The sequence below is a fragment of the Periophthalmus magnuspinnatus genome, chromosome 18 (genome assembly GCF_009829125.3).
Source record: "Periophthalmus magnuspinnatus isolate fPerMag1 chromosome 18, fPerMag1.2.pri, whole genome shotgun sequence".
NCBI classification, from domain to species: domain Eukaryota; kingdom Metazoa; phylum Chordata; class Actinopteri; order Gobiiformes; family Gobiidae; genus Periophthalmus; species Periophthalmus magnuspinnatus.
The window spans coordinates 16,551,715-16,577,215 of record NC_047143.1 but is presented as its reverse complement, the minus strand read 5'-3'; the positions used below and the strand labels follow the sequence as shown (position 1 = coordinate 16,577,215).

The window sequence follows — 25,501 nt, the reverse complement described above, 5'->3', positions numbered from 1 at the left end:
GAGAAACCCGTAAATCTATGATACATATATCAAATACAACACATCTCACATCCAAATATGACATTTCTAAAAACATTCAACTCACACACACACTTCCATACCAAATTATTCACACACACAAACACCGAGTTTCAAATATGCAAAGCTATACAGGTGAGCTATACTGGCCCATAGTGTCCTTAAAGGGTTATTACCGCTATTACTTCGGCGACGCCTCCTGACTACGGGTGTCATAATTGACCAATATTGATCCATATATAAGGCGCCTCGGATTATAAGGTGCACTGTGGGTTTTTGAGAAAATTAAAGGCTTTTAGGTGCGCCTTATAGTGTGGAAAATACGGTACACTATTTTCTGATCTATGCTATTACACTGTTTCCTCATCAAAAACATACCTGGAGTTGTGCTTTGTTTCATTCATACATGTTTAACACACAAACCCTGTATATTTAGGCTGAGTTCTTCTGTCAAACAAAACACAACACCGGGTATGTTTTTTGATGAGGTAACAACATTCTACCATGGCATAAGGCGATGCGCTATAGCCTTGTTTCCATATGACCGGTACGGGGGCGGTACGTGTTGTATGATGTGGACCCTGAGTGTTTCCACTGCATAAAGCGCTCCCTTTGGAGGTACTACCTTCCTAAGGGGTCTGGAATGACCTGGGCTGCCCCCACGCAGTCATTGGAGGACTAGCAGCAATTCATTACATTTATCTGCGTACGCACTGCGTTTTAACACCTCTTTATTCAGTGCATTGGGGTTTCTAGTGCTAGGTGCATTATACGCTCTAAATGTGATATTTTTTATCTTGATGAGAGTGCCATGCCTTGATAAAGAGGAAACGGCTAGCTAGGTTAGCATATCAGCTCATATAAGTTACCATCACTGGAAATACTGTGGTAAATCACAGGATTAAATCAGTGTCTGGAGAGAAAGGGCTCTATCTTTTAAGATGGCTCTATAGCGCCTCCTACAAATAATTTAAAAAAAAAATTCATCAATGTCAATTATTTGTCATGGACTTGTGAAATAATTTACAAAGAGGCTCTTCATATGGGGAAACAATGTGACAAAGTCCCATTATCCTAACTTTTATTGTTTAGGCGTAAAAAAAAAGGGAAAAAAAAGAAAAGAGATGATTAAGGCCCAAGCACGAATATGTGAGTGAAAGTCAGCAACTTTTCTGCCTCTCACTAGTGCGAGAACCCTATTGCAATTGTACATTTTTTAGGAAAATGGCAAAAATCAAGCAATAAACAATAATGTACAGACAAGTAAGTGGTTTCAAAAAATAGAGTTCAGTAAGCTCTGTTTCAAAAAATAGAGTTCAGTGAGCTCTAAGTTTGAATGAAAGACGGGCTAAGTAGCGCCACCTCAAAAATCAATTTACATTGCACCAATGGGAACCCGGCCCATAAAAATGTCCTCGTAGACAAATGTCAGGACATGTAAAAAATGATTATGGCCCCGCCCTACAGGAAGTCAGCCATATTGGATCAAACCCCGGATTGACAAAATCACTCGTAATCTTTCGACTCAAGCAGTTTTCATCAAAACTGTTGGTGACTTGGCCAAAAGACACAAAACTCATGTGCAATAAAAGGTTATCAGTTACATTTTATATAAAATGTTGGGCGTGGCCATGGTGATTTGTCACCAAAATGTCAATTTTTGGAAAAATGTAAAAAGAATTATATCTGTTATAAATGTGGTGGGATTTGAATGGACCCAATGAAGCGTGTGTGCACATTTCTGAGCTGGACTTAATAACATGCAAAATATGGCTCTACCATTTAAGATGGCTTTATAGCACCCCCTTCAAATTTCATTTTAAAAAATCGATAAAGCCGATCTATTTGTCGTGGACATGTGAAAAACTTTACAGAGGTTCTTCATAATAAAGAACAATGTCACAAAGTCCCATCATTCTAACTCTTTATCACTGAGGTGTAAAAAATGGAAGAAAAAAAAGTTACAATGGAGCCAAAAAATTTAGTACAGACAGCCTTTATGAGATTCTGAACAAAAAAGCCAATGAAGACCACACCATAACTACATCCACATTTGCATGGCCATGCCTCAAAAAAGTCAGTGGGAAGTGGAAAAAAAGTTTGTAATCCAATGAAATTTGGTACACTCTTTCATTATGTGACCTGAGCAACAAATTCTATGGGGACCACACCCTATCTGAAATGTGAAGGCGGCCATTTTGAATCAAATTATGCAGATGGCCAAAATCTGGACCTCGTACTTTAACAAACATGTCCTAGGGTTTTTATCTGACAAACCCCAAACTAAGGCAGCAACATCAGGACATACAAATTCTCTTTTTGATCCGGGATAAGTCTCAGGGCATGGTCGTGATGAGCTCTTAACGAAGTGGCCATTTTGAAAGTAAAAAAAAATTGTTGAAATTTTGCAGACCTTTTTCAGTTTCAAACCTCCCAATGTGATGTTTCTGTATTTGAATGACCTGGACATAATGATATGCTACTTAAACTTCTATTTTTAAAAATAGCTCTGCAGTACCCCCTGCACAGTTGTAATTGGGCCGAAAATTTTAGTTTGTCATAGATTAATGAAATTTGGTGCATACACCATTCATGTGACCCCGAGCAAAAAAGTCTATGGGGACCACACCCTACCACTGATGTGAAGGTGCCCATTTTGGATCTAACTATACAGATATCCACAATCTAGCACTCAGGGGGCTCTCCACTGCCCCCTGCAAAGTTACAATGGGCCGTAAACAACATGACACTGGCTGGAAATATTGACTCATATGGCAAGCTAAGGTTGATATGCAGCTCTTCCACGGTGGTGTGCCCTTCTGCTGCTGCACTGCTTGCAGTTTTCGTTTATCCGAAAAATTTCACGTGCGCTGCTACTGGCGTGCTGCTGGTCCTCCAGTGACTGCGTGAAGGTGTATCCAGTCCTACCTACCTCATCCAGGTAGGTTCCATAGTGGTCCAAGGATGTATACTAGTCTATGTGGTCAAAATGGTTCTAAAGCTATTCAGGAAAAGGTCATTTCTGTCTTGTATATGTGACTTTTTTAGTATCGATACCTGCTGAAATTAATATCTAGTTTCGATAGTATCAATTAGTATCTGACTTTTGACAACCCTGTTCTGTTTACAGTGGACATTTTACAAACATCAGGTAATGTTACCATTGAAGAAAAATCGAAAATACTAACTAAACCGTTACTAGAATCCCATGCATTTCAGATCTTGTTTGTAGAGGTCTGAACTTTGACATTTCAGTACTAAAAATAATTCCTGTATTATAACCTGAATGGCTTGTGTGTGACTGTAAATGTGTTTCAGTTTTCAAAACCTGGGCATTCAGTGTGTGAAGAAAAAGGATGTGAATGAAGCCATCACCTGTCGCCTGCAGACCAACAACAATCCCTTCAACAGTATGTACTTCTCTGGGTCTCTGTAGCACCATTTGCTATCTGCGCATTTCATTTGGATAACTATCAGATACATCTGTTATGCATTACAAAATCTGGATATAAAAAAATTACTTTAAAGGTTCTATATCACAGAAGATTGCCTCTAGTGAGCTTTAAGCCAGGTTATAATGTTGCCTCATCAAGAACATACCTGGAGTTGTGTTTCAGTAACTCTTTTATTATCAGTCTTTCTACATCTCCAAAGCTCAAAATGCTTTGTTCCACTTTGTGATTTTGATCTGATACCGATACTTTGCCTTATTGTACCCACTGATACAGTTTCCACAGTCTGCATTTAACCTGCTCTGGGCATTAGTGGTAGCATTAGGCACAAATGTCAAGAGCAGAAGTGTTCATGAAAATGGAGTTACTGTTGTATAGGTCTGCAGCAATTAATTGGAATAATCGTAACTAGTTGACTATTGAAATAATCACAATCGTATTGTAATAATTGTTATTGATATCTTGCACAAGTACTCACCATTTTAGATTGTGCATTTAAATAATATAATGTCCTCTGCAATGAACAAAGTATATTGTTATATATTATTATATATAGTATATTATTATTATATAGGCCTATATGTTATAGGAACTATAACATAACATATATATATATAATATGTATTTTTAATCCAGTAATATGACATTTGCAAGCTCAATGACAGACACACTAATGATTAGTTATGATGCTATAGGCTGCTTTTATTTTGTTAAATGAGCTAAATGACAAGACATCATTACATATTACATATTTCCATCTCTCTGCTCCTCTGTGCATGCCTCTGTTGGACCGCAGTCTCTTGCGCTGCTGTTGACCGCTACTCAATATGACCCTAAAGTGGGAAAAGCAAAACTGTTCCCCCATGAAGCCCTCTCGCTCAGACCACTGCTCTCCACTCTCTGCACCTCAACAGTGGAGAGAGAGGGACTGTGTACCACTCAGTCCTCTCCCTTGCACTGGGGCTCTTGCCCCACTCACAGCGGCCCCCAACCTCCGTGCCATAGTGCTTTGACCTCAGAGAATCGACTCATGAGTCACGACAGTGATGATATCAGTAAATACGAAATAAATTGCAATTTGTAAATGTCCCGGGTGTATCACTCTGGTAAAGTTTGTTAAGTCCACAGAGGAAGAGCAGGGAACTGGGTTGTGTGCTGGATACTAGGCATGAGTCAATATTGAAATTTGGCATCACGATTATCATGGCCAAAATAATTGTGATTAACGATTATTTATTTATTTATATATATATATATATATATATAAAAATAAAGTTGCTGACAGCTTAAAAATATTATGGAAATGAATTATTATTTTAATATTATTAATAGATTCACTATTTAAACTGGTATTAAATTGTACTTTATCATTGTTGTTTTCACTGATAACATAAAGAAAATATCACAGAGAACAATTTTTTTTCTGCACATTCTAGGCAATTATCTTTGTTGGCGATTATCACAATCATTTAAAATGTCCCAAAATGATTAGTGTGTACCCTTTTTATCACAATAAACATTATTGTTTATTGTCCCATCTCTACTGGATACCCAACAATGCAAAACCTTCAACTGTTTGAGCAGGTTACAGTAATGCAAAATGAACAAAAACACAGTCTTATAACTTTATAATGTCATTAAAGTCCTTATTAGTTACATTTGAGAGTTTATTTTGCCAGCGCATTTCCTTGTTTCTTGAAACTCTTCCTGCCCCTTGGTCTGAAGTGTGCATCTGGGTTTGCTCCAATTGAAGGAGTATACAGCCTTTCCCCTACCTTTTCGCTGCTAAAGAGAATCTACAAAAATGAAGGGGAAGGCAAAAGGCTAAGGGGTAGAAATGGGATTGGGCCTTAAGTCGAATCCTACTTTTTCAACATACTACACAAAATCTAATTGCAATAGCAATATGTAAGAATTATACAGACCTAGCAGACTCACACTAACACTAACATGCCAAAAGACAATTTATAAAAAATAAAAATAAAAATACATTTGTCATTTTTTTGTAAACACACTTTGTTCATAAATATTATATATATAGAAGCTCATAGAAATAATCATTTGACTAGTCAACGTATAAGCTTTTAATAACTACATAGACAACAAGTTTACTTTTTATTCCCTTACTTAAACCAGCTTTTAACACTCTGTCTTTGTCATATACTCGTGTCATTCACATTACTAAAAGTTACAATAGTATAACCCATTGTTAGCCTAATGCATTCCATCCCTCCCTCTCTGCCCTGTGAATATTTGCCAATAGATTAGTCAGGATGCCGAGCCCTGGTGTTTTTGGTAATGACACCCTTTCCTAATTTTTCTCTTTCTCTCCTTTCTTTTTTCTCTCCATTTTCTCTCGTTCCTCTTCCTCTCCTGTCATATCTCTCTCTATTCTTTCTGTCTTTCCTCTGTCTCTTCTCTCTGTTCTTTTCGGTCTCTCCTTTCTCACTTCTCTCTTTTCTCTTTCTTCTCTCTCTCCTCTTTTCTCTCTCCCCTCCCTTCTCTCTCCTCTTACCTATTCTCTCCCTTTTCTCTCTCCTTCTATTTCTTTTCTCTCTTTTCTCTCTCTCCTCTTCCCTTCCTTTTCTCTCTCCTCTTTTCTCCTTCCTTTTTCTCTCCCCTCTCCTCTCTCTCTCTCGCCTGTCACTCCCCATTCTCTCCTCGCCTTTGTCTGTTTTTTTCTCTCTCTTCTGTTCAGTTCCCGAGGCCAAAGTATGGGAGGAGGAGTTTGACCTGAATTCGGTGCGGCTGTGTTTTCAGGCCTCCATCACCCTGCCCACGGGGGACCTGTACGCTCTGGAGCCCGTGGTGTCACAGCCCATCTACGACAACCGTGAGTCCCCAAAACATTCACATTATATAGTGTGTACACTACCAGTCTCGCAGAAAAAAACAATATATACAGAGAAGTACTAGTAAATAGCATCTTCCTTCTTCATTAACAGGAGAAAATGCAGCCAGAGTTCATCTCAAGATTCATAATAATATTAAGTACAAACTACAAACAGATTAAAATAAATAGATAATAAAATACAATTAGAACAAACAGAAAAGCTATATTTGATATATTATTGTTATAAGTCATTTAAATTATGTGTTTGACAGTTTCTTGAAATAAAGCGTCATTAGGAATAAATTGTGCTGCTGACAAAATGGTACTAAAAAACACCACAATACAGGGATTTACTTCAATTTACTTCAAAATTGACCCCGAGATACTTGATCTCCCCCACTTGAAGCAGGGACTCACCACCTGGAGAGCGACAGCCACCTTTTTCTGGTCGAGAACCATGGCCTTCGAATTTGGAGGAGCTGATTCTCATCCCAGCCGCTTCACACTCGGCTGCAAACCGCCCCAGTGCCTGCCTGAATGCCTTCTCCAGATCCACAAAATGCATATGGACTGGTTGGGCAAACTCCAATGAACTGGTCCAGTGTTCCACGACCATGACAAAAACCACACTGCTCCTCCTGAATCCACAGTTCAGCTATTGGTCAGATTCTCCTCTCCAGTACCCTGGAATAGACCATACCGGGAAGGATGAGGAGTGTGATTCCCCTATAAATGGAACACACCCTCCAGTCCCCCTTCTTATACAGAGGAACCATCACCCCAGTTTGCCAGTCTAGCGGTACTGTCCCCAACCGCCACACAATACAAGCGGCCGAAATCTGTTTCCTCCGCAGGGTGGCTGGGTGCTCCCTTAGAGAGGGTGAGGAGTTCAGTCACATGGGAGAAGCTTGGAGTAGAGCTGCTGCTTCTACACGTCGAGAGGAGCCAGCTGAGGTAGCTCGGGCATCTGCTCAGGATGTCTCCTGGACGCCTCCCTAGGGAGGTGTTCTGGGCATGTCCCACCGGGAGGAGACCCCAGGGAAGACCCAGGACACGCTGGAGGAACTATGTTTATCGGCTGGCCTGGGAACGCATTGGGGTCCCACCGGAGGAGCTGGAGGACATGTCTGGGGTGAGGGAAGTCTGGGAGTCTCTGCTTAGACTGCTGCCCCCGCGACCCGGCCCCACCTAAGCGGATGAAAATGGATGGATGGATACTTGAGGAATTCCGTCAAACCCCCTTTTCTTGATTATATGAATGGTCAAGGGGCTGTTTTATGCCAGAAGTCAGGAGAGTTTGTGTGACAGTTTGACAACATTTTGAGTAACTATTAATTAATTAGCTGCACTAAATGTACAGTATAAAAATGTGGCAATTTATAATAAATTACTTAAAAACATTTTCAATATCATGTGACTGTGGAAGTGGTTGCATACTCAGAGGCGTGACCTTTTCAAAGTGGCAGCAAAAGCCAAAAAGTTTGCCAGACATGAACAAGAGGTAGCTTCAAAGTAAAAAAAAAATATATATATGGAAAATATATATACATTTTTCATTTTGGTTTTTATTGCACTGAAAAACATGCATCCTTACAATGAGAAGGCTTACATCTTCACAAATCTGACTCTGGAGAAGGGGTCTCCTTCTGTTTGTTTCCATGAAAATATTGTTCCTTTGGCTATAATCTTCCACAATATGGCATTAATATGTCTCTGGTCATAGAATCATGCAGGTACCACCTCCAGAAAGTTACACAGTGTTAATTAAAATCGCCATTTACGTCAATTAAAAGTAGACTGCTCGAATCCGGGAGGAACTTGTTTACACACAGGAATGCATGAGCATAAAACTAATTGCTGGGTGTAATAATCACTATTCATTAATTAATTCAATATGTTACACAGGCCTAGATTAGATGTACAATACATTTTTTAATTCACCATTATATGTAACTATTGTGTGTATTATCAGATGAGAGTCACTTATAATTGCAGGCCTGCTCCTAAACCAGTCAAACGTCCCGACCACAGCCCACATCCTGGTTCTTTACTCTATACCTTTTCCACTGAACCCATGACAAATCTCCCCCTCTCCCCCACAGGAGCGCCCAACACGGCTGAGCTGAAAATCTGCAGAGTCAACCGCAACTCGGGCAGTTGCAAGGGTGGGGACGAGATCTTCCTCCTCTGCGACAAGGTGCAGAAAGGTGGGTTGGCATTTTTGTCCAGTCATAGTTTTCTTGTTTCATTCTTTTACAATGTAGATTGCAGAAAACTGAGACCACATACATACATACATAATAAAGTTGTGTTAACAGAGATTACATTTTGAAAACATAAGCGTTTGCTGTGTTATTCCTTACTTACCTTATGGATTCTGAGCATTCCAATTTTTCAACCTGATGAGTTTCAAAGCGCTTTTCACAACTTTCAGACACTAGTGTGGAGTTTTGCAGTCCTGCAAACAACAACAACAACTAGCCTGCTAACACACAATTCCTGATTCACTGACAGTTAAACACTTTCTATTTAGATGCAGACAGTACATAGCAGACATATTTTGACCTCAGAAGCTGCTTATACTGTATATCTGTACTGGAGCAAGAAAATATTGCTCAAAAACATGGGGAAAAATTGGGCCCTTTAATGGTTGCCTCCAGTCATATCAACAAGCATTGCGCTCTTAGTTGTTTATACTGTATACCTCTACCTGTATAATTCTATGGGGCCTATGTTCCAAATTTAGCGTGTTCTGACCTCAGTTATTGGGCGCGTGAGTTGTTGACATCTTGGAGGTATCTAGATGAGTCAACAGGACATGGTAGTTTCCGCTTGTAAAGAGTTTAGAGGAGGTGAAAGCTAACGTGGTTTCGCTAGCGGTTTCTATGCTCCTTTATAGGAAAATGCTAGTGGTTTTATTTACAGTATTCATCGAAAAAGCATTGCGAGGTAGCAGTGGTGCAGTGGGTTGGGTGTATGCCCGCTGACATGAAGGAAGCAGGTTCAAACATCAACCGTATGTGTATAGTGTTGTTGTGTCCCCGGGCAAGACAGTTCATACAGATTGTTTCATATTATACATGGCTGGTTAGAACTATAAGGGTATCAGGTCATCTGGTGAGTTTTCTAACTTTTCTAGTTGAGGGTACACCACCTATTTGTTACCATGGAGATCTTATTGCTTTGCCTGGAATGTTCCACAGTATGGCATTAAATATACACACGGACAAAATTGTTGGTACCCTTGGGTTAATGAAAGAAAAACTCACAATGGTCACAGAAATAACTTGAATGACAAAGTAATAATAAATAAAAATTCTATGAAGTTTAATCAATGAAAGTCAGACATTGCTTTTCAACCATGCTTCAACAGAATTAAAATAAAAATAAAGTAATGAAACAGGTCTGGACAAAAATGATGGTAGCCTAGCTTTCTGGACGTAGCCGCAGGAGGAAAATTGATGACAAATCAAAGAGACAGATAAGATGAATGGTAACAAACGAGCCCAGAAAAACTTCTAAAGAGAGTAAATGTGAACAAGCTCAAGGAATATCAGTGTCAGATCGCACCATCCGTCGTTGTTTGAGCCAAAGTGGACTTAATGGGAGACCAAGGAGGACACCATTGTTGAAAACAAATCGTAAAAAAGCCAGATTGGAATTTCAACTACATGTTGACAAGCCACAAAGCTTCTGGGAGAATGTTCTATGGACTGATGAGATAAAAATTGAACTTTTTGCCAAGTCACATCAGCTCTATGTTCACAGACAGAAAAGAACACTGTCCCTACTGTGAAACATGGAGGAGGCTCTGTTGTGCCAGATGCAGTAAAGCAGCCCCAGAACATAAGGTGTCCTGAATCTGTGTAGGGTTCAATGAAATCTCAAGACTATCAAGGGCTTGGTATCAGTTGCAGGTCATGGGTTTTGCAACAGGACAATGATCCAAAACACACAGCTAAAAACCCAAGAATGACTAAGATGAAAACATTGGACTATTCTAAAGTGGCCTTCTATGAGCCCTGACCTAAATCCTACTGAGCATCTTTGGAAGGAGCTGTCTGGAAAAGGCACCCTTCAAACCTGAGACAACTGGAGCAGTTTGGTCATGAGGAGTGGGCCAAAATACCTGCTGAGAGGTGCAGAAGTCTCATTGACAGTTAAAGGAATTGTTTGATTGCAGTGATTGCCTCAAAAGGTTGTGCAACAAAATATTAAGTTAAGGGTACCATCATTTTTGTCCAGGCCTGTATCATGAGTTTATTTTTTTTATAATTCTGTTGAAGCATAGTTGAAACGCAATGTCTGACTTTTTAAAATTATTATTACTTTTGTCAGATTTCAGTTATTTCTGTGACCATTGTGAGTTTTTCTTTCATTAACCGACAGGTACCAACAATTTTGTCTGTCTGTATTTATCAAAATACCAAAATTCTGATCTACACAAACTTGGCCTGATAACATCAATTACTTGTCTCCATGGAGATATGCTAGTGTAAAGCCACATTCTAGTCAAAACGATAACATTTAAATTGAAGCAGTTATGGCTACATGGAGCACAAATAAAATGCACTGTAAATTAAAGGTGCACAATGTAACTTTTCTGGTTTGGAGGTCTGCCACCATGGAGACGGTTCCACGGTTTTGGTAATAAATGTTTAACTTATCTCTTCTACTTGCCTAATGCCATACTGTGGAACATTTCAGGCAAAGCAATAAAATATCCATTGAGACAAGCAAGACAAGAAAAGTTACATGGTGCGCCTTTTAATATCAATACAGTGTTCCCTCATTTATTGCAGGGGTTACGTTCCAAAAATAACCCGCGGTGAAATCCGCGAAGTAAGTTTTATTGGCACGCTTTCACGCATCAGAGCGCCGTGAATCTGGTGTTGACGTGGCGTGTCGAGTGTTCAGGCGTCAGACGCTCTGTTCACGCGGCCAAAAATTGAAAAAGCTGAACTTTTTGCCATCTGGACGCACGTCAAGATGACGCGTATCGGAGGCGTTAGTCCCCAAATGCAGTCCAACTAGAGGCGTTCAAAGTCTTCTTGACGCCCTGGTGTGAACGCACCATTAGCCAATCAGGATGCAGAACACAATGCGCATTCATACACTGTAAAAAAAAAACATGCAAAATGTGTCTGTGTTCAGCTTGATTCATAAAGATTCATAAAGAGATCTGGAAGTTGGGCGTTTCCTTTTTCGTTCAAGCAGAAACATCTTAATTTCTAAAACTCCAAAATGCTAAAAACATGACAGTTGTGATGCACTTTGCTCCAAAGCAACATCAAACACCGAATCAGCCAGATTTCTCATGCAGCGAATGTTGCTGACAGTTGCTCTTGAAAACACATTTCTTTTAGATCAGTGCTGGCCTTGTGAGCACCATGTCACTTGCTTAATTCCATGGAAATAGAAAGTTAAAACCATACTTTCTCAAAGGAGTGGTTTTAAGCCACACTGTTGGGATGAAATGGGACATGCTTTTATTTAAAATTTTCTGGATAAAAAGTTACACAATGGGTCTTCAAAGACAAGTAATCTGGGTTGTGAGTTTCTGACATTTAGGCTAGAGGACTGGAATTTAACTAGTTACGAGGGCTGAAATTGACTTAAACAATTTGAAGACATTGCTTTGTGCATCGCTTAGTCGACTATGTGGGTGTGTCGCAAGCGCTTAAATATATTCATATTTAGCATTATCTGACCATGCATCAGGTCCAAACTGCAATTACAAGACACAATAATAACTAGAGATTGACCGATATTGGTATTTTCATAGCTGATGCCAATCGGCCCCCGGGGTCACACACGGCACTTTGGTCTTATTATTTATTTATTTTATTTATTTATTTATTTAGAAAAGGGACAGTGCATATTAATGAACATAAGATACATATGTAAATATGCCAGATTTTAGCCACAGGCTAGTTTCCATCTGTTGTCCCTGGACAGGTTGATGGTCACATTTAACATAAAATACCACATACACAAAATACAGTCAATTACAGAAAAAGGACAGAAGCCAAGTCAAAAACATAAACTCAGGAGGGTTACTACAACTTTTAAAGTGCTGTGTGTATTGCACAAGTCCTAAAGTGCTGTGTGTATTGCACAAGTCCTAAAGTACTGTGTTTATTGCATGAGTTCTAAAGTGCTAAGTGTATTGCACGACTTCTAAAGTGCTAAGTGTATTGCACGAGTTCTAAAGTGCTAAGTGTATTGCACAAGTTCTAAAGTGCCAAGTGTATTGCACGAGTTCTAAAGTGCTAAGTGTATTGCACGAGTTCTAAAGTGCTAAGTGTATTGCACGAGTTCTAAAGTGCTAGGTGTATTGCACAAGTTCTAAAGTGCAAAGTGTATTGCACATAACCTAAAGTGCAAGGTGTATTGTACAAGTCCTATAAGTCGAGTATTTTATGTAAAGCTAAAACTGAGTAACTATGAATTGTGTTCACATGTTTGTGTTGATCTAAGCCACTCCTTTAAATACCTTTTAAATGTAGTAAAAGTGGGTGCCTCCCTTACAAAAGTGGGAAGACTGTTCCACTGTACACAACCTTTAAATGACAGAACATTTTGACCAAAAGTAGTTCTTCTCACAGGAACCTCACAGTCACCCCTGCTTGTGGCTCTGGTTGTTCGTGATGCAGTTTTGTATTTAATGTGTTCTTTTAGAGGCGGTGGTGCCAGCCCATGTAAGCACTTGTATATTAGACAGGCATTTCTAAATTTAATAAAGTTTTCAAAGTTCAACAAGTTATATTTTGAAAGGATATTACAATGATGGTAAGTGAAAGGTTTTTTGTCTAGAATTTTCAAAGCTTTTTTATATAAAGCTTCTATTGGTTTTAGGATTGTCACACCTGTAAGAGACCAGCTTGTTATGCAATAGCTTACATGGGAAAAGATCATACAGTGCAGAAACATCATAGCAGCTTCATCAGTCAGAGCTCTTCTTATTTGATTAAAATTAGAGATGTTAAAATTAAGTCTTTGAGATATCATTTTAACATGTTTTTTAAAGGACAGTGTGGAATCCAACAGCACACCCAGATATTTAAATTCTGTTACTAGTTTAAGTTCATGATCTCCAAAAAAAAACATTAGAACGACTGATGTTCATAACTTTTTTGGAAAAGATCATGCAGACTGTTTTCTGCGTATTTAGGAGAAGGCAGGATCTGGTAAGCCAACTCTGAATATGTCTTAGTGCTGATGAGAGAGTTTGAGCTGCTTCTTCTGGCGATTTTGCACTTGTATAGATCACTGCATCATCAGCATATAACTGTATGTCCACATCCTCACAAACATCTGGCAAATCATTAATGAAAAGAGAAAATAAAATGGGCCCCAGAATCGATCCCTGGGGGACCCCTAGTGGACAGTCTACAAAAGACGATTTCACTCCATTGACCACAGTACACTGTTTCCTATTAGACAAGTATGAAGCCATCCATTTTATGGCAGAGTCAGAAAAATTTAAATAGTACAACTTTGACAGAAGTACAGTATGATTCACAACATCAAATGCTTTTCTCAGGTCTAAAAATACTGCTCCTACGTAATTATTTTTATCCAATTTACTTTTGACTTTTTCTTGAAACGTTATTATTGCAGACTCAGTAGAATGATGTTGACGAAAGCCGAATTGCATGGGATGCAAAGGAGTTGAGCCACTGTTGAGATGTTCAATTAACTGCTTTGCAACCCATTTTTCAAGTACTTTGGAAAACACTGGCAATATACTGATTGGCCTATAGTTATTTATATTATTTTTATCACCAGCTTTAAAAATCGGTGTTACAATAGCCATCTTCCAGGTCTGTGGTACAATGGAATGTTTCACAGATAAATTAATTAGATGTGCGATTGGACTTGCTAGAGCCATTTTGTGTGATTTCAAGAATCCAGCATCAAAACCCAGGTGATCCTTGGCTTTGGAGTTTTTCATAGCGCTAATAATATTTATAACTTCAGTCACTGATATTTGCTTTAATTGAAATATTTCTTGGTTTGTTGTAGAGACACATAATAAATCAGGTGTAGAAAAACATGCTGCTACTTCTTCCACAGACCGTATAAAGAAAGAGTTAAGCTCTTCTGCTAATAGAGCAGGATCTTTAACAAGCTCACCCCTGATCTTTAATCTGGCAGAATATTAATAAACTTCTAGTGAAGCAGAAAGGGAAAAATTGTGATTTAGAACTAGTGTTCCATTACCATTAGCGTTTTCCATAATTGCAATAAAAAATTTTGCTTTTGCCCTTCTCATTTCTACTATTACCCTATTTCTCATTGTTGTATAGATTAATCTGTCTGTGGTCAATTTAGATTGGATAAACTTTTTTAACAATTGGTCTCTGCTCTTCATAAGCTTAAGGCAATTTGAATTTAACCAAGGGACAGGTTGAGATTTTTTCCCTCTATGCTTTAATATTTTAGAAAAAAACATGTATATATCCTGTATTTCTTTAAGAAAAACCCCAGAACATATTTCAGTATCATCACATGATATTAGGTTTTCCCAGTTTAAGTCATTTAGAGCATTTTCAACATTTTGTTGTTGGTTTTTTGGGATTCCCCTTTCTGTCGGCCGTTTGCCCCTTTGATTAGAGGAGGCATTATTAAATCGTTGCTTGGTTAATTTTCTTACACAAAAAATGACATTGTGGTCTGAGAGACCCGTCAGTAGATTATAAGATTTTGTTATTCTTTCAGGCTTATTAGAGAAAAGCAAGTCAATTGTGGACGCAGAATGATTTGTAATTCTGGTCGGCTTGTCAATTAACTGAGTAAAATTATACTGATCAGTTAATAGTTTTAGATTTTTCCTGTCCTTTTTGTCATTCCAATTTATGTTAAAATCTCCAAATAATAATATTTCTTTTTTGTGATTGCACATTTTAAGGAGATTTTTAAATTGGTCATAAAAATCACATTTGGCTGAAGGTTTACGATAAAGACAAATTACGGTTAGTGACATTTCCAAAGAAAGAGAGATGTTTACACCAACACATTCTAATGTGTTACAGGGCCATATTATAGGATTACATTTATATTTATCTCTGACATATAACAATACACCCCCTCCTTTTCCTTGGGCTCTGTCCTTTCTAAAAACATTAAAACCTGGTAGAGCTATTGCCGATTCAGGGGAGGCACTGGTTAACCACGTCTCAGACAACCCAAAAAAATCTATATTTGAATTACAGATCAAGTGTTCCAATTGTTCTCGTTTTGATAACATACTACGAATGTTCAGGTGCCCGCCAAGTAACCCTTTCTTCTTGTAAATTGGGTCCCATATTAATCTAGCATGGTTAAGCGTGTTGAATATTCTCAGACGCCTATGTTTTTTGATTACTGGATTTCTGCACTTTATTGCTTTTATAACTTACTACTAACTAACTATTAATTGAGCCCGCCAAACGTGACCAGATTATGTTAAAATAGGTAAGTGTGAACCTTGTTCAATTTACCTTTCCCCTCTAATGCCACCATTTCCCCAAAAGATGGCGCACTTCAGCTACATCAACCTTGTTCACATGTGTTACTCTCTTATTCTCTTATCAGCCCTTCTGCAAAAATAAGCTTATCAAAGAAAAGAAAAGTGGATAGTGAGCACCGAGTGTTTTTTTTTTTTCACTGCCTGATCAAAGGCTGTATGCCTAATATGCCAAGAAACTGTCGCGGGTTTCAAAGACTACAATATCAGCCGTCACTTTTCTATGAAGCATGCCATCTACGCTAGCAGGCAGTCAATGCAGGAACAGGCGGCTACAGCTCAGAGGTTGGCAGCCAATTTACAGGCTCAGCAACATTTTTTTTCACTTGCAAACAGCAATTCACGAGTCAAGTACTAAGGCGAGTTTTTTTGCAGGCATTTAAATTAGAAAAAGCTAGCAAGCCTTTCTGCAAATTTGAGTTTTTAAAAGAATGCATTTAGAAAACAATTTGTACAATGAGCCTTGCATATTCATGCTTTTGCTACATATTTATCCTGTGCTACATGTTACAGGCCATATCTCTAATGTAATATATACATATATCCATATCCTGGCAAAACTGTCAAATTTTAGAACCCACTGTGGCCTGTGTGTTTGCCTACCCCTGGTTTAGAATGATACTGGTTGTTTAGAATCCAGAGCAACCGATGGCCGATAAGCTCTGCCAATATTTTTGGGCTGATACATAGGGCCAATTTTGATTATTTTCCTCAAATTAAAATTTCTTACAACCATACACACAAACCATTTTTTATTATCACTTCATATTAAAGTGTTATTTTAAAGTTTGTCCAAATATCCCCACTATATATCGCCCAAACAATATATTAGCCAAGTGATATATCGGTCTATCTCTAATAATAACTGCATACAAAGAAGTACTTGTGAAGATATGTCTTGCCCCAGTACAGGTATATTGTATAAACAACTCTTGGGGTCAAAATACATCTGCTGTGTGCTGCCTGTGTTTAATTATAAAGCATTTTCTTGTCCATTAATCAGAACTTGAGTGTTAGCATGCTAGCTAGTATTAGCTTTACTATCACTGCAAAATTTCGTGCTGATCCCTGGCTACTATGAAAAGCACTTATAAACTCACAGAAAAAAAAAAAGTATAATTATCTTTTTTGTACTTCCAGAGGACATCGAGGTGCGCTTCTTCCAAGACGCGTGGGAGGGGAAGGGCACATTCTCCCAGGCCGATGTCCACAGGCAGGTGGCCATAGTGTTTCGCACCCCTCCCTACCACAACACCAACCTCTCCAAACCTGTCAGTGTCAAGATGCAGCTCAGGAGGCCGTCCGACAAGGAGGTCAGCGAGCCAATGGACTTCCAGTACCTGCCTCAGGACCCAGGTATGAGCCAATCAGAGCAGGGGCACTGATGAGCCCCACCCAGTTTGAGACAATGGAGCTCAACAGATACTTCAAAGTGTGCTCTAGTTCTGGATGTAAATTTGCTATAATTTTTTTTTCCCATAGAAAAATTTGAATATTAAGAGGCAGAGGCTAACCAGCTACATGGTCACTAATATCCATAACATGGTTGTTTTAAGTCCAAAAAGCTCATTTACAAAGCAGCAAAATGCTTTAATGACTTATTGGTTTGGAAAGTTTCAGAAACCGATTTTAAACAAAAGTACAGGTCTTGTTTTTACCACATAGCCAATTAGCACCAAGTAATTTTCAAACTTGAAAATTTTTTTTCCAGAGAATCTATGGGAAAAAATGATTAAGAAATGTACTACATATATGAGTGTCAGAATTATGAGCAATTCGAACTGTTGACATAGCAAATAACAACTGAAAAAATATATTGTATCTTTTGGATCGTATACAAAGGATAAAAAAAGTTGCATGGCCATTTTTCAAAAATGTCCTGTGACAACAAGTGGGCGGGCCCTATTTCACCCACGAAAGAACGCCTAGATGCATCCTTCTGAGTTTGTGAACTCATAACTACCAGAAGAATCCATCTTGCTGGGCAAGGTTAACTAGTGATTGTAGTGCTCAAAAAATGTATTTTTGCCTTGTAGTACTTACTTGCATTTATTAAAACTTGGTGGGTCCAGGTCACGAGAGGCTGGAAAATGTTGTTTAGCCAAAAAAAAAACCAAACAAACATGCAAATCTACTGCTTGCTACAGTGAATTGCTGAGGGGTTGGGGCCAGTTCTGTAGTTTTAAACAGGAAGTTCTATTAATAGTTCTATTTTTTAATTACCAAGCCATTTTAAATCAGTATTACAGTTTACAATGAACAAATTGTAAAAATACGGTTCTATGCATGTTATAGTTTATTACCAGAATGAAATTAAAAGAATAATATTTCTTCTGTTGTATTGCTCACTGTGTACTTTTTGTGTTTGTGCAGATGAGTTCAGAGTAAGTGTGAAGAGGAAGTGCACTGCCGATATCTTCCAGAGTCTAAAACAGAGCTCCTCTCTGTCTTCAGGTCAGTGTGCTTTATAGAACGAATCAATTTCTAAAGCACTGATACCTTTTGTTCAGTGCAGTATTTATATTTTAATAAACACTTTAAATTGCAGTGACCATCCCACCAGAAAGGAGACAGCTCACCATCCCCAGGAGAACTGTTCATATCAAACCTCCAACAATGAACCCACAGCCAGGTCAGAGCATGCTCTATGTTTATAGTTTAAAATTAAGCTTTTATTCAATGACATGTTTTATTTATACCTTGAAAAACATGCATTCTTACTGTGAACTGTTTTGCCTCATCACAGAACTGATCCACAACTTGCGGTCAGTTCACCCATTGTCATGCTACTTGTTTCCATTGAGGTGGCAATAAAACTTCCATGGAAACAAACGGGTGTCAACCCCCAAAAAGAACGTTACAGAGTACACATTTTAAAGACACAGTATGTAACTTTTTAGCCAAAAAACAGACTAAAAGTTGTTTTGTTTTTTTTATTCCACTGAAAAACATGTGACCTTACTGTGATTGGACTTGAGTCTCCACAAACGTGACTCTTATTTGGCTTTGATGAGAGGACAGCCTCCTACTTGTTTGGAAAATGGAAATGTTTTTTGGCTATAATCTTCCACAGTAGGGCAAAAAACATAACTATCTACATGGAGAATATTCTGAGGTATAGTTTTAACTTTCTATTTCCATTTCCAATGGTGCAGGTAACGAGCCACCTCCATAAAGTTACATACTGTACCTTTAAAGTAAAAATAACATATGCAAACTTTACAGGCAGAAATGCATTTGGTCCATGTGTATAACTATTAAAACTACTGTCTAATACGCTCCCTTATTGTCTCCATTAGTAGTGGCGCCCCCTGCTGTTGCATCCGCTAGACCACAACCTGCCTATTGCTACCCCCAGTCCTCCCAGTCATTCTCACACCAGCCCAAAGTGGAGCCCTCCCCCTCCCTTTGCTCCATCTCCTCCACCACCAACTCACCCTGGAAGATCGAGGGCCTGACCCTATCCAGTCACCCCAAAGCCACCCCAGGGTCACTACCGAACTTCACTCAGAACCAACCACAGGCTAGTGCACCCCAATCTCAACCTTCCACATCCCAGGACTACTCCACCATCAACTTGCCTGACCTCCATGAATTCTTCCCAAACTTCTCTTCTGCCATAGGGTTAGAACCTCCATCTTCCCAGCCCTCCTCCTCTTCCTCCTCCCAAATGCAGAGCTCACAGTACCATATGGAGAGTGCCATAGATTATGATGATTTCCCAAGTATTTCTGATGCGCCGGACGGCGGAACATTGGAGAGCCTCAACATGGATGACTTTGTAGATCTGGTCAACCCAGTCAACCGCCACCAAGTGAGCGAGGGCGCGACGAATCATGCGGGGTGTCACCAGTTATCTAGTGTGGCTAACTCTAACACCCACCAAACTGCAGTGGAAGGGAACCCAGGTAGCACATGGATGGACTACCCCACCAGCATAACAGACTTGCTCAATAATGAAAACATGATTGACACTTTAGGTAGTAGCAACAACAGTGTACCGCATCAGGAGATTGGAGAGTTTGAGGGGTTTATGTCCACAGACGATGACAGGTTTATTTCAATACTTAACAGCTAAGAATTCTCTGTTTTTATTTTTAAGTTTGTCACAATGTGGTATAACAACTTATGGACTTGCTAATTGTATTAAGATATTGGAAAGATGCATTATAAGGGCTGACAGACTATGTAACAAAACCTCTGCAAACATTTTTCAGATACAATTAAATCTGTTCTTATCATATCATGCATTTTAGGGCTGGGTCATAAAGCTAAAAACTAAAAGCTTAACATGTTCACTGGTGCAATAATTCCATGCTTGTTTGGCTAATGTAAACAACAACATAGACTTTTGCACAATAAAAACATAATTTCTTCATCAGAAAAATATTTTACAAAAATATATTTTTGTAGCTGTATGACAAAAGGGGTGTAATAATGTTATAAATAACAGAATTAGAATAAGCATTTTAATTATTTTATTAACACATAAAAAACGTATGTTATTTGGGAACATAAACCAAATTATACAGTATTATTAATAACTATTTTTAATCACAGTTAAACTAATTCTGAAAATGTTAAAACAGTAATATGGCTGTTACTGTTCAAGCAAAGTGTACGTTTTCTTTGACATTATGGACTTTGACTTAGTTGGAACTTTACTGCCAGTCATTATGGCAAATGATTTTATTCCCCAGCCGTAATTGCATGTATTACTTAATTGCTTTTGACAAACCACTTTACAGTTACGCATTACCTATTCTTTGCCAAATATGAGATTTTCTGCTCTTCAGATCCTGTATAACACAATGTTAATTATATCCTTCCACAAAACAGAGGCTTCAATTGTGAATTGAAATGACAATAATTTGGTCACAAATGTATATGTCAAGGATGTTGATTACATTTAACTATTATTGTTGTATTGTTAACATTTTTGAAGATCAGAAATGACTGTGACAATGGTGCCTTAAGTCAATTTTGTAAACACAATGTAATGAAGTTTCTATGTAAAAAGTACATGCTAGTAGTTAACGTTGTACAGAATGTTCTCACATATTAAAGTTGGTTTTGGAACAACTGGATATTAATATTCGATTTTTGTATTTTATTTAAGTAAAGAATTTGTTCATATTATTTTAAGGGTCATTCAATCCACTCAAAACCAAATGTAGTTGATACATTTATACTATTCTAGGTAAGAGATTATGATATTGTAGGATTGTAGATATCAGATACTAAAACTATTATTGAAACAAAATTCTTCTGCCATCAGCCAAATATATATAATATAATAAATAAATAAGCAAGTGTTTTCTAACCAAATTGCAGACAGCGAGATTAACATCAAAATGGCTCCAGAAACAATAACAGGATATCTTTAAATTCGATGATTATTTGTAAAACTGCAAATCAGAAATGAGAAAGCCATTCAGTATTTAAATATACAAGAATTACACAAACTGATAACGGTAGATCAGCATCACAGTTAGCTTGCTCTCATTAACAGAGAAAAACGTTGTTATACAGAAATTACCTCAACATACAATTTTACAAGAAATAATACAGTAAGTATACATCATTTTAGACACGTGTAATTTACAGATTATGTCTTATCAAGGGTTTCCCGAGAAAAGAGCAGATGTGTGTTTTCACGTGAACACCTCTAGTGCTGTTTGCAGTTTGGCGCTTCCACGAACTTGCCTGCTACTTACAGGTGAAGGTCGCTAGATGGCACTGCCGAATACAAATCAAATTCTAAAGAACTTAAAGAAGTAAACTTACAATGACAATGTCTACCTCTAGTGGAGAAACAGAGGATAACACTAGCGCTGCAGATAAAATAACTTAACAAAATTGCGTTAAAAAAAGGAGGGATAGAATATAGGCACTCGTTACAAAAAAGTCATAATTAGGACAGAAATGAACCTTTCCTGAATACCTTTAGAGTCTTGAGCTATATATACACTGCCTGGCCAAAAAAAAATCACCACCAAAAAAAAAAAAACAAAAACAAAAGGTCACACTTTTAATATTTCGTTGGACCGCCTTTAGCTTTGCTTTCGATAAGCTTCTGCAATGTCACAAGATTTATTTCCATCCAATGTTGCATTAATTTTTCACCAAGATCTTGCATTGATGGTGGTAGAGGTGGTAGAGTCTGACCACTGTGCAATGTTCTCAATGGGGTTAAGGTCTGGACTCTGTGGCAGCCAATCCATGTGTGAAAATGACGTCTCATGCTCCGTGAACCACTCTTTCACAATTTAAGCCCAATGAATCCTGGTATTGTCATCTTGGAATATGCCCGTTCCATCAGGGAAGAAAAAAATCCATTGATGGAATAACCTGGTCATTCAGTATATTCAGGTAGTCAGCTGACCTATTCTTTGAGCACATACTGTTGCTGAACCTAGACCTGACCAACTGGAGGAGGCTTGTACCTATTTGCTTAGTTACATCCAGGTGGCGACTTTTTTTTGGCCTAGCAGTGCATTTAGAACTAATATAAGATCACAGACTAGTATACGCCCAAGGACCACTATGAAATCTATCTGGACGACTGGGAGATTACACAGATATAAGACCAAATAAAACAAAGTACTGTTATTTGATGTTGAAAATCACTTACTATTGTCTAAATAATGAGTCTTTTTATTATCATCGCGGTATCGGAACTGGTATTGAGTATCAAGTCTATTCCTTAGCATTGAAATCAAGTTTGAAATGTTAGTACTGTGACGCTACGTCATTGTATTACTTTTATTCTAATGAGTGGAACCACATTTTAACATCCAAGAGATTTCTGAAGTGGTTTTATTTGAAAGGTATTGCACATTAACTTTAATATGTGGACACAAACCAAAAAAGGTCTTAGTTACATGGATATTTCAACATTACTCAAAATAATGATTTCAGAATGCTTGGCAGTTTAGAAGTATGATTTATTTGCCAAATTTTTATCAAACCAACCAAATCAAAGAGATACACGAATATTTGTGACCAAATCAAATCATCTTCCAGCAGCACATTTTAAGAACTGAAAGATGTCTTACTTTGTTTTATTAATACAAACAACTTGGAGAACATCTCTTAAATAAAATGAGGTGCTGTGGCTATTTGACAAAGGGAAATCTCTGAATTAAAAAAAAAAAAAAAAAATCAACCACCATTGATTTTGAACCAAAGAATTTTTAGTCTTTGTGAATACCTAAAGTTTTAAGTTACTTCCAGATTAGTGACTTTGTTGACAATGTGTGACCGTCGGGGCACGCACTCAAGGTCAAATTTACTCTCAAATATAGTGGGACAGAGCTTCCAGCGATTGTTTCGATAGATTCCCAGATAAGTGTATACATCTGGCTTGTAGGTGAGCGGACACTTGATTCCCGTCGCACGAATTATGGAATCCAGCCGTATGACCTCACTCTCGTCCGTGAAGTTCTGGTTGTAGGCACAAATCACCTGCTTTTTGTCAGACTTGGGGTTAAATGGGCTGACTTTTACAAGAGAAATTTTCCCATCGAGGGCCGCCCTGGCCACACAACTCCACGCGTGATCCAGCTTGAACCCAGAGTCTAGGTGCATGAGCCACTTTCCAGTTAGCACGTTATGGTTTAGCGCTAACTCCTTGACTGTATCAAAATTGACCGGGCGCCTGCTGTCCAGAAGCTTCTCCCAGCTCTCCTGCAGGCCGGTTATGTCTCCAGCACTGGGGCAGTGGGTGGGCCCAAGCACAGCGATCCACCCCACAGGGCTCACTCCGCTCTCCAGGTCCCCGTGCCGGTACACCTGGGAGGGCCGGTTGCTCTCCAGCCAGTCGTCAAACTCAGATCTGGGGGTTCTGCGGGAGTCGAAGACAATCCAAGGGTCCATGTCCGCAGCCATAGCCTCGGCGGCGTATGTCTCGGCAGCGAACAGGGGGTCGCCCTCGCCATCTACAGGACCCTCTTCCTCCTCCATGTCGAGTTAAAGTGTGTCCCAGTTGCTGCGCCTACCGGACAAGGCACACAGTTGTTTAGAGTGAGTTCACACTAGGCTAGGGCTGCAAAATTAATCGCTATTTAAACTAAAGTGAAATTTGTATTGTCACAATTAGCAAACCACAAAGGAAATTATTTAAGCAACATAATATATTATCTTCTATTATGTAAAACACTTAGAGTGACCAGACTTCACTATGTACCTGAAGCAGATTCATACAAAACATTGATTTGTCCCAATTTTATACAAGAAATGGCCAAGGTTTCCCTATTTTTGACCAATTTGATCCTTGCAAATATATTTTTTCTAAAAGACAGAAAACCATGCTTGAAAGTGACCATAAGGAGGAAAAAAAAAAAAAAAAAAAAAAAAAACACCAACTGAAGTCCCTCAGATTATATACTAACCCAGTCAAAATAGACAATGTTATGTGCACTTTTTACAGTTTTATTTTTAGCACCTTTACAAAACATGCTCTCAAATGAATGATTCTTGTATTAGTTTATGAGTTCAGATTTCAGTCTCTTGCTCAAATGTTAAATGCTGGACAAAAACTGAACTTTGAACAATCTAAACATGAATCAGATGTTGACCCATTGCAATTGCAAGTCCAGTAGCCCTATCACACTTGCACATAGACCACATCAAAACCAGGACTAAACTGAAACTAACCCCGGATTCGATCAGGACCAGGAAGTCTATCAGGAAAAAACTGGGCTCTAACCAGGACCAAATCATGACAAATTTGAACCAGGCTTAGGTAAAGTAGACATTCTCCGTGGCTTTCAAAATAATAAAAATGAACCATAGCAATAACTAAAAGAAAAAAATAAACTAAAAATGCTTAAAATATATAACCAGTAAGCTGAAACCCAAGAATTGTCACCATACATTACTCACGCAATGTGTCAAGCATTGATCTCGTAACTACAGTGATTTATATCGCTAGTTTATTTTATAGATCTAACATACATAGATTATAATATCAAAGCAATCCATTGTCAGCATTAGTTTTAACAGCCAGAGCTAATTTGCAACACCTGCCCACCTTGACGTTATACGCGTGCTGTTAGCGCTCTGCCATTAACACTATGGGCTAAAAAAAATTACATTTGACAACGATTAATGCTTAACGTTCTTACAAACAAACATAACTCTTTGGGAATAATTTTACATGCATATCAGAGCCGTTTTTTATGTTAGCCATTCGTTAAGCTAGCGAGCTGGTTTTGCCCGAGTTTTCTACACGAACTGATAGCTCAAATTATGCTTTTCGTGTGGGTGATAAGTTAACAGAACAAGTTCATAGTTACGCTTTCCTTTAGATAATAAGAATGCCGAAGCTTACCGTGTCGCAGTGCTAAGTTTGCGCTTTATTTTGTTGTGGTTTGTTGCAGTCCTGATTGAGTGGCAGCTTCAGCATGGGCCAGCGGAAGTGTGCATGCGCTGTGATTGGTGGAAACCCGCACCGGCCGCCTTCTGAGTAGAAATGACCAATCAGAGCGAAACAAACGGTCCCTTCGGCCGATGCTTTCCCACGCAGTCTGCTCCACTGCTTAGCCTACTGCCACGGAGGACCAACTATGAACCTTTTCTGAAACTACTTACTATGAACTGATTTATGAGAATTGCTTCCCTGTAAACTGGGAATAAAACCACTTAAATGCATTTTTGAATGGGAAATAATGGCATAAATCATGC

The 25,501-nt window shown here is 38.5% G+C and overlaps 2 protein-coding genes across 2 annotated transcripts in view; one reads left to right on the top strand and one right to left on the bottom strand.

The window, feature by feature from the left end:
* The window catches only part of rela (v-rel avian reticuloendotheliosis viral oncogene homolog A), a 35,977-nt gene extending 15,076 nt beyond the window's left edge, over positions 1–20,901 (top strand). Inside the window, exons 5-11 of the mRNA XM_033983799.2 lie at positions 3,337–3,428; positions 6,169–6,303; positions 8,406–8,510; positions 16,955–17,170; positions 18,188–18,268; positions 18,363–18,446; positions 19,114–20,901. Of these exons, the coding sequence (XP_033839690.1) occupies positions 3,337–3,428; positions 6,169–6,303; positions 8,406–8,510; positions 16,955–17,170; positions 18,188–18,268; positions 18,363–18,446; positions 19,114–19,892 (1,492 nt within the window). The 3' untranslated portion in view covers positions 19,893–20,901. The remainder of the gene's footprint in view (positions 1–3,336; positions 3,429–6,168; positions 6,304–8,405; positions 8,511–16,954; positions 17,171–18,187; positions 18,269–18,362; positions 18,447–19,113) is intronic.
* Positions 20,894–25,265, bottom strand: c18h11orf68 (chromosome 18 C11orf68 homolog). The gene is made up of 2 exons (XM_033983647.2): positions 25,149–25,265; positions 20,894–23,810 (listed from the first exon to the last, which is right to left on the bottom strand). The coding sequence occupies exon 2, from the start codon at positions 23,777–23,779 to the stop codon at positions 23,036–23,038; it is 744 nt and encodes a 247-aa protein (XP_033839538.1). The 5' UTR covers positions 23,780–23,810; positions 25,149–25,265; the 3' UTR covers positions 20,894–23,035.
* Between the last annotated feature and the right edge of the window lie 236 nt (positions 25,266–25,501).

What these genes read in the sequence shown, in the direction of transcription:
- c18h11orf68 (XM_033983647.2), bottom strand. Translation starts at nt 23,779, where the DNA reads ATGGAGGAGGAAGAGGGTCCTGTAGATGGCGAGGGCGACCCCCTGTTC.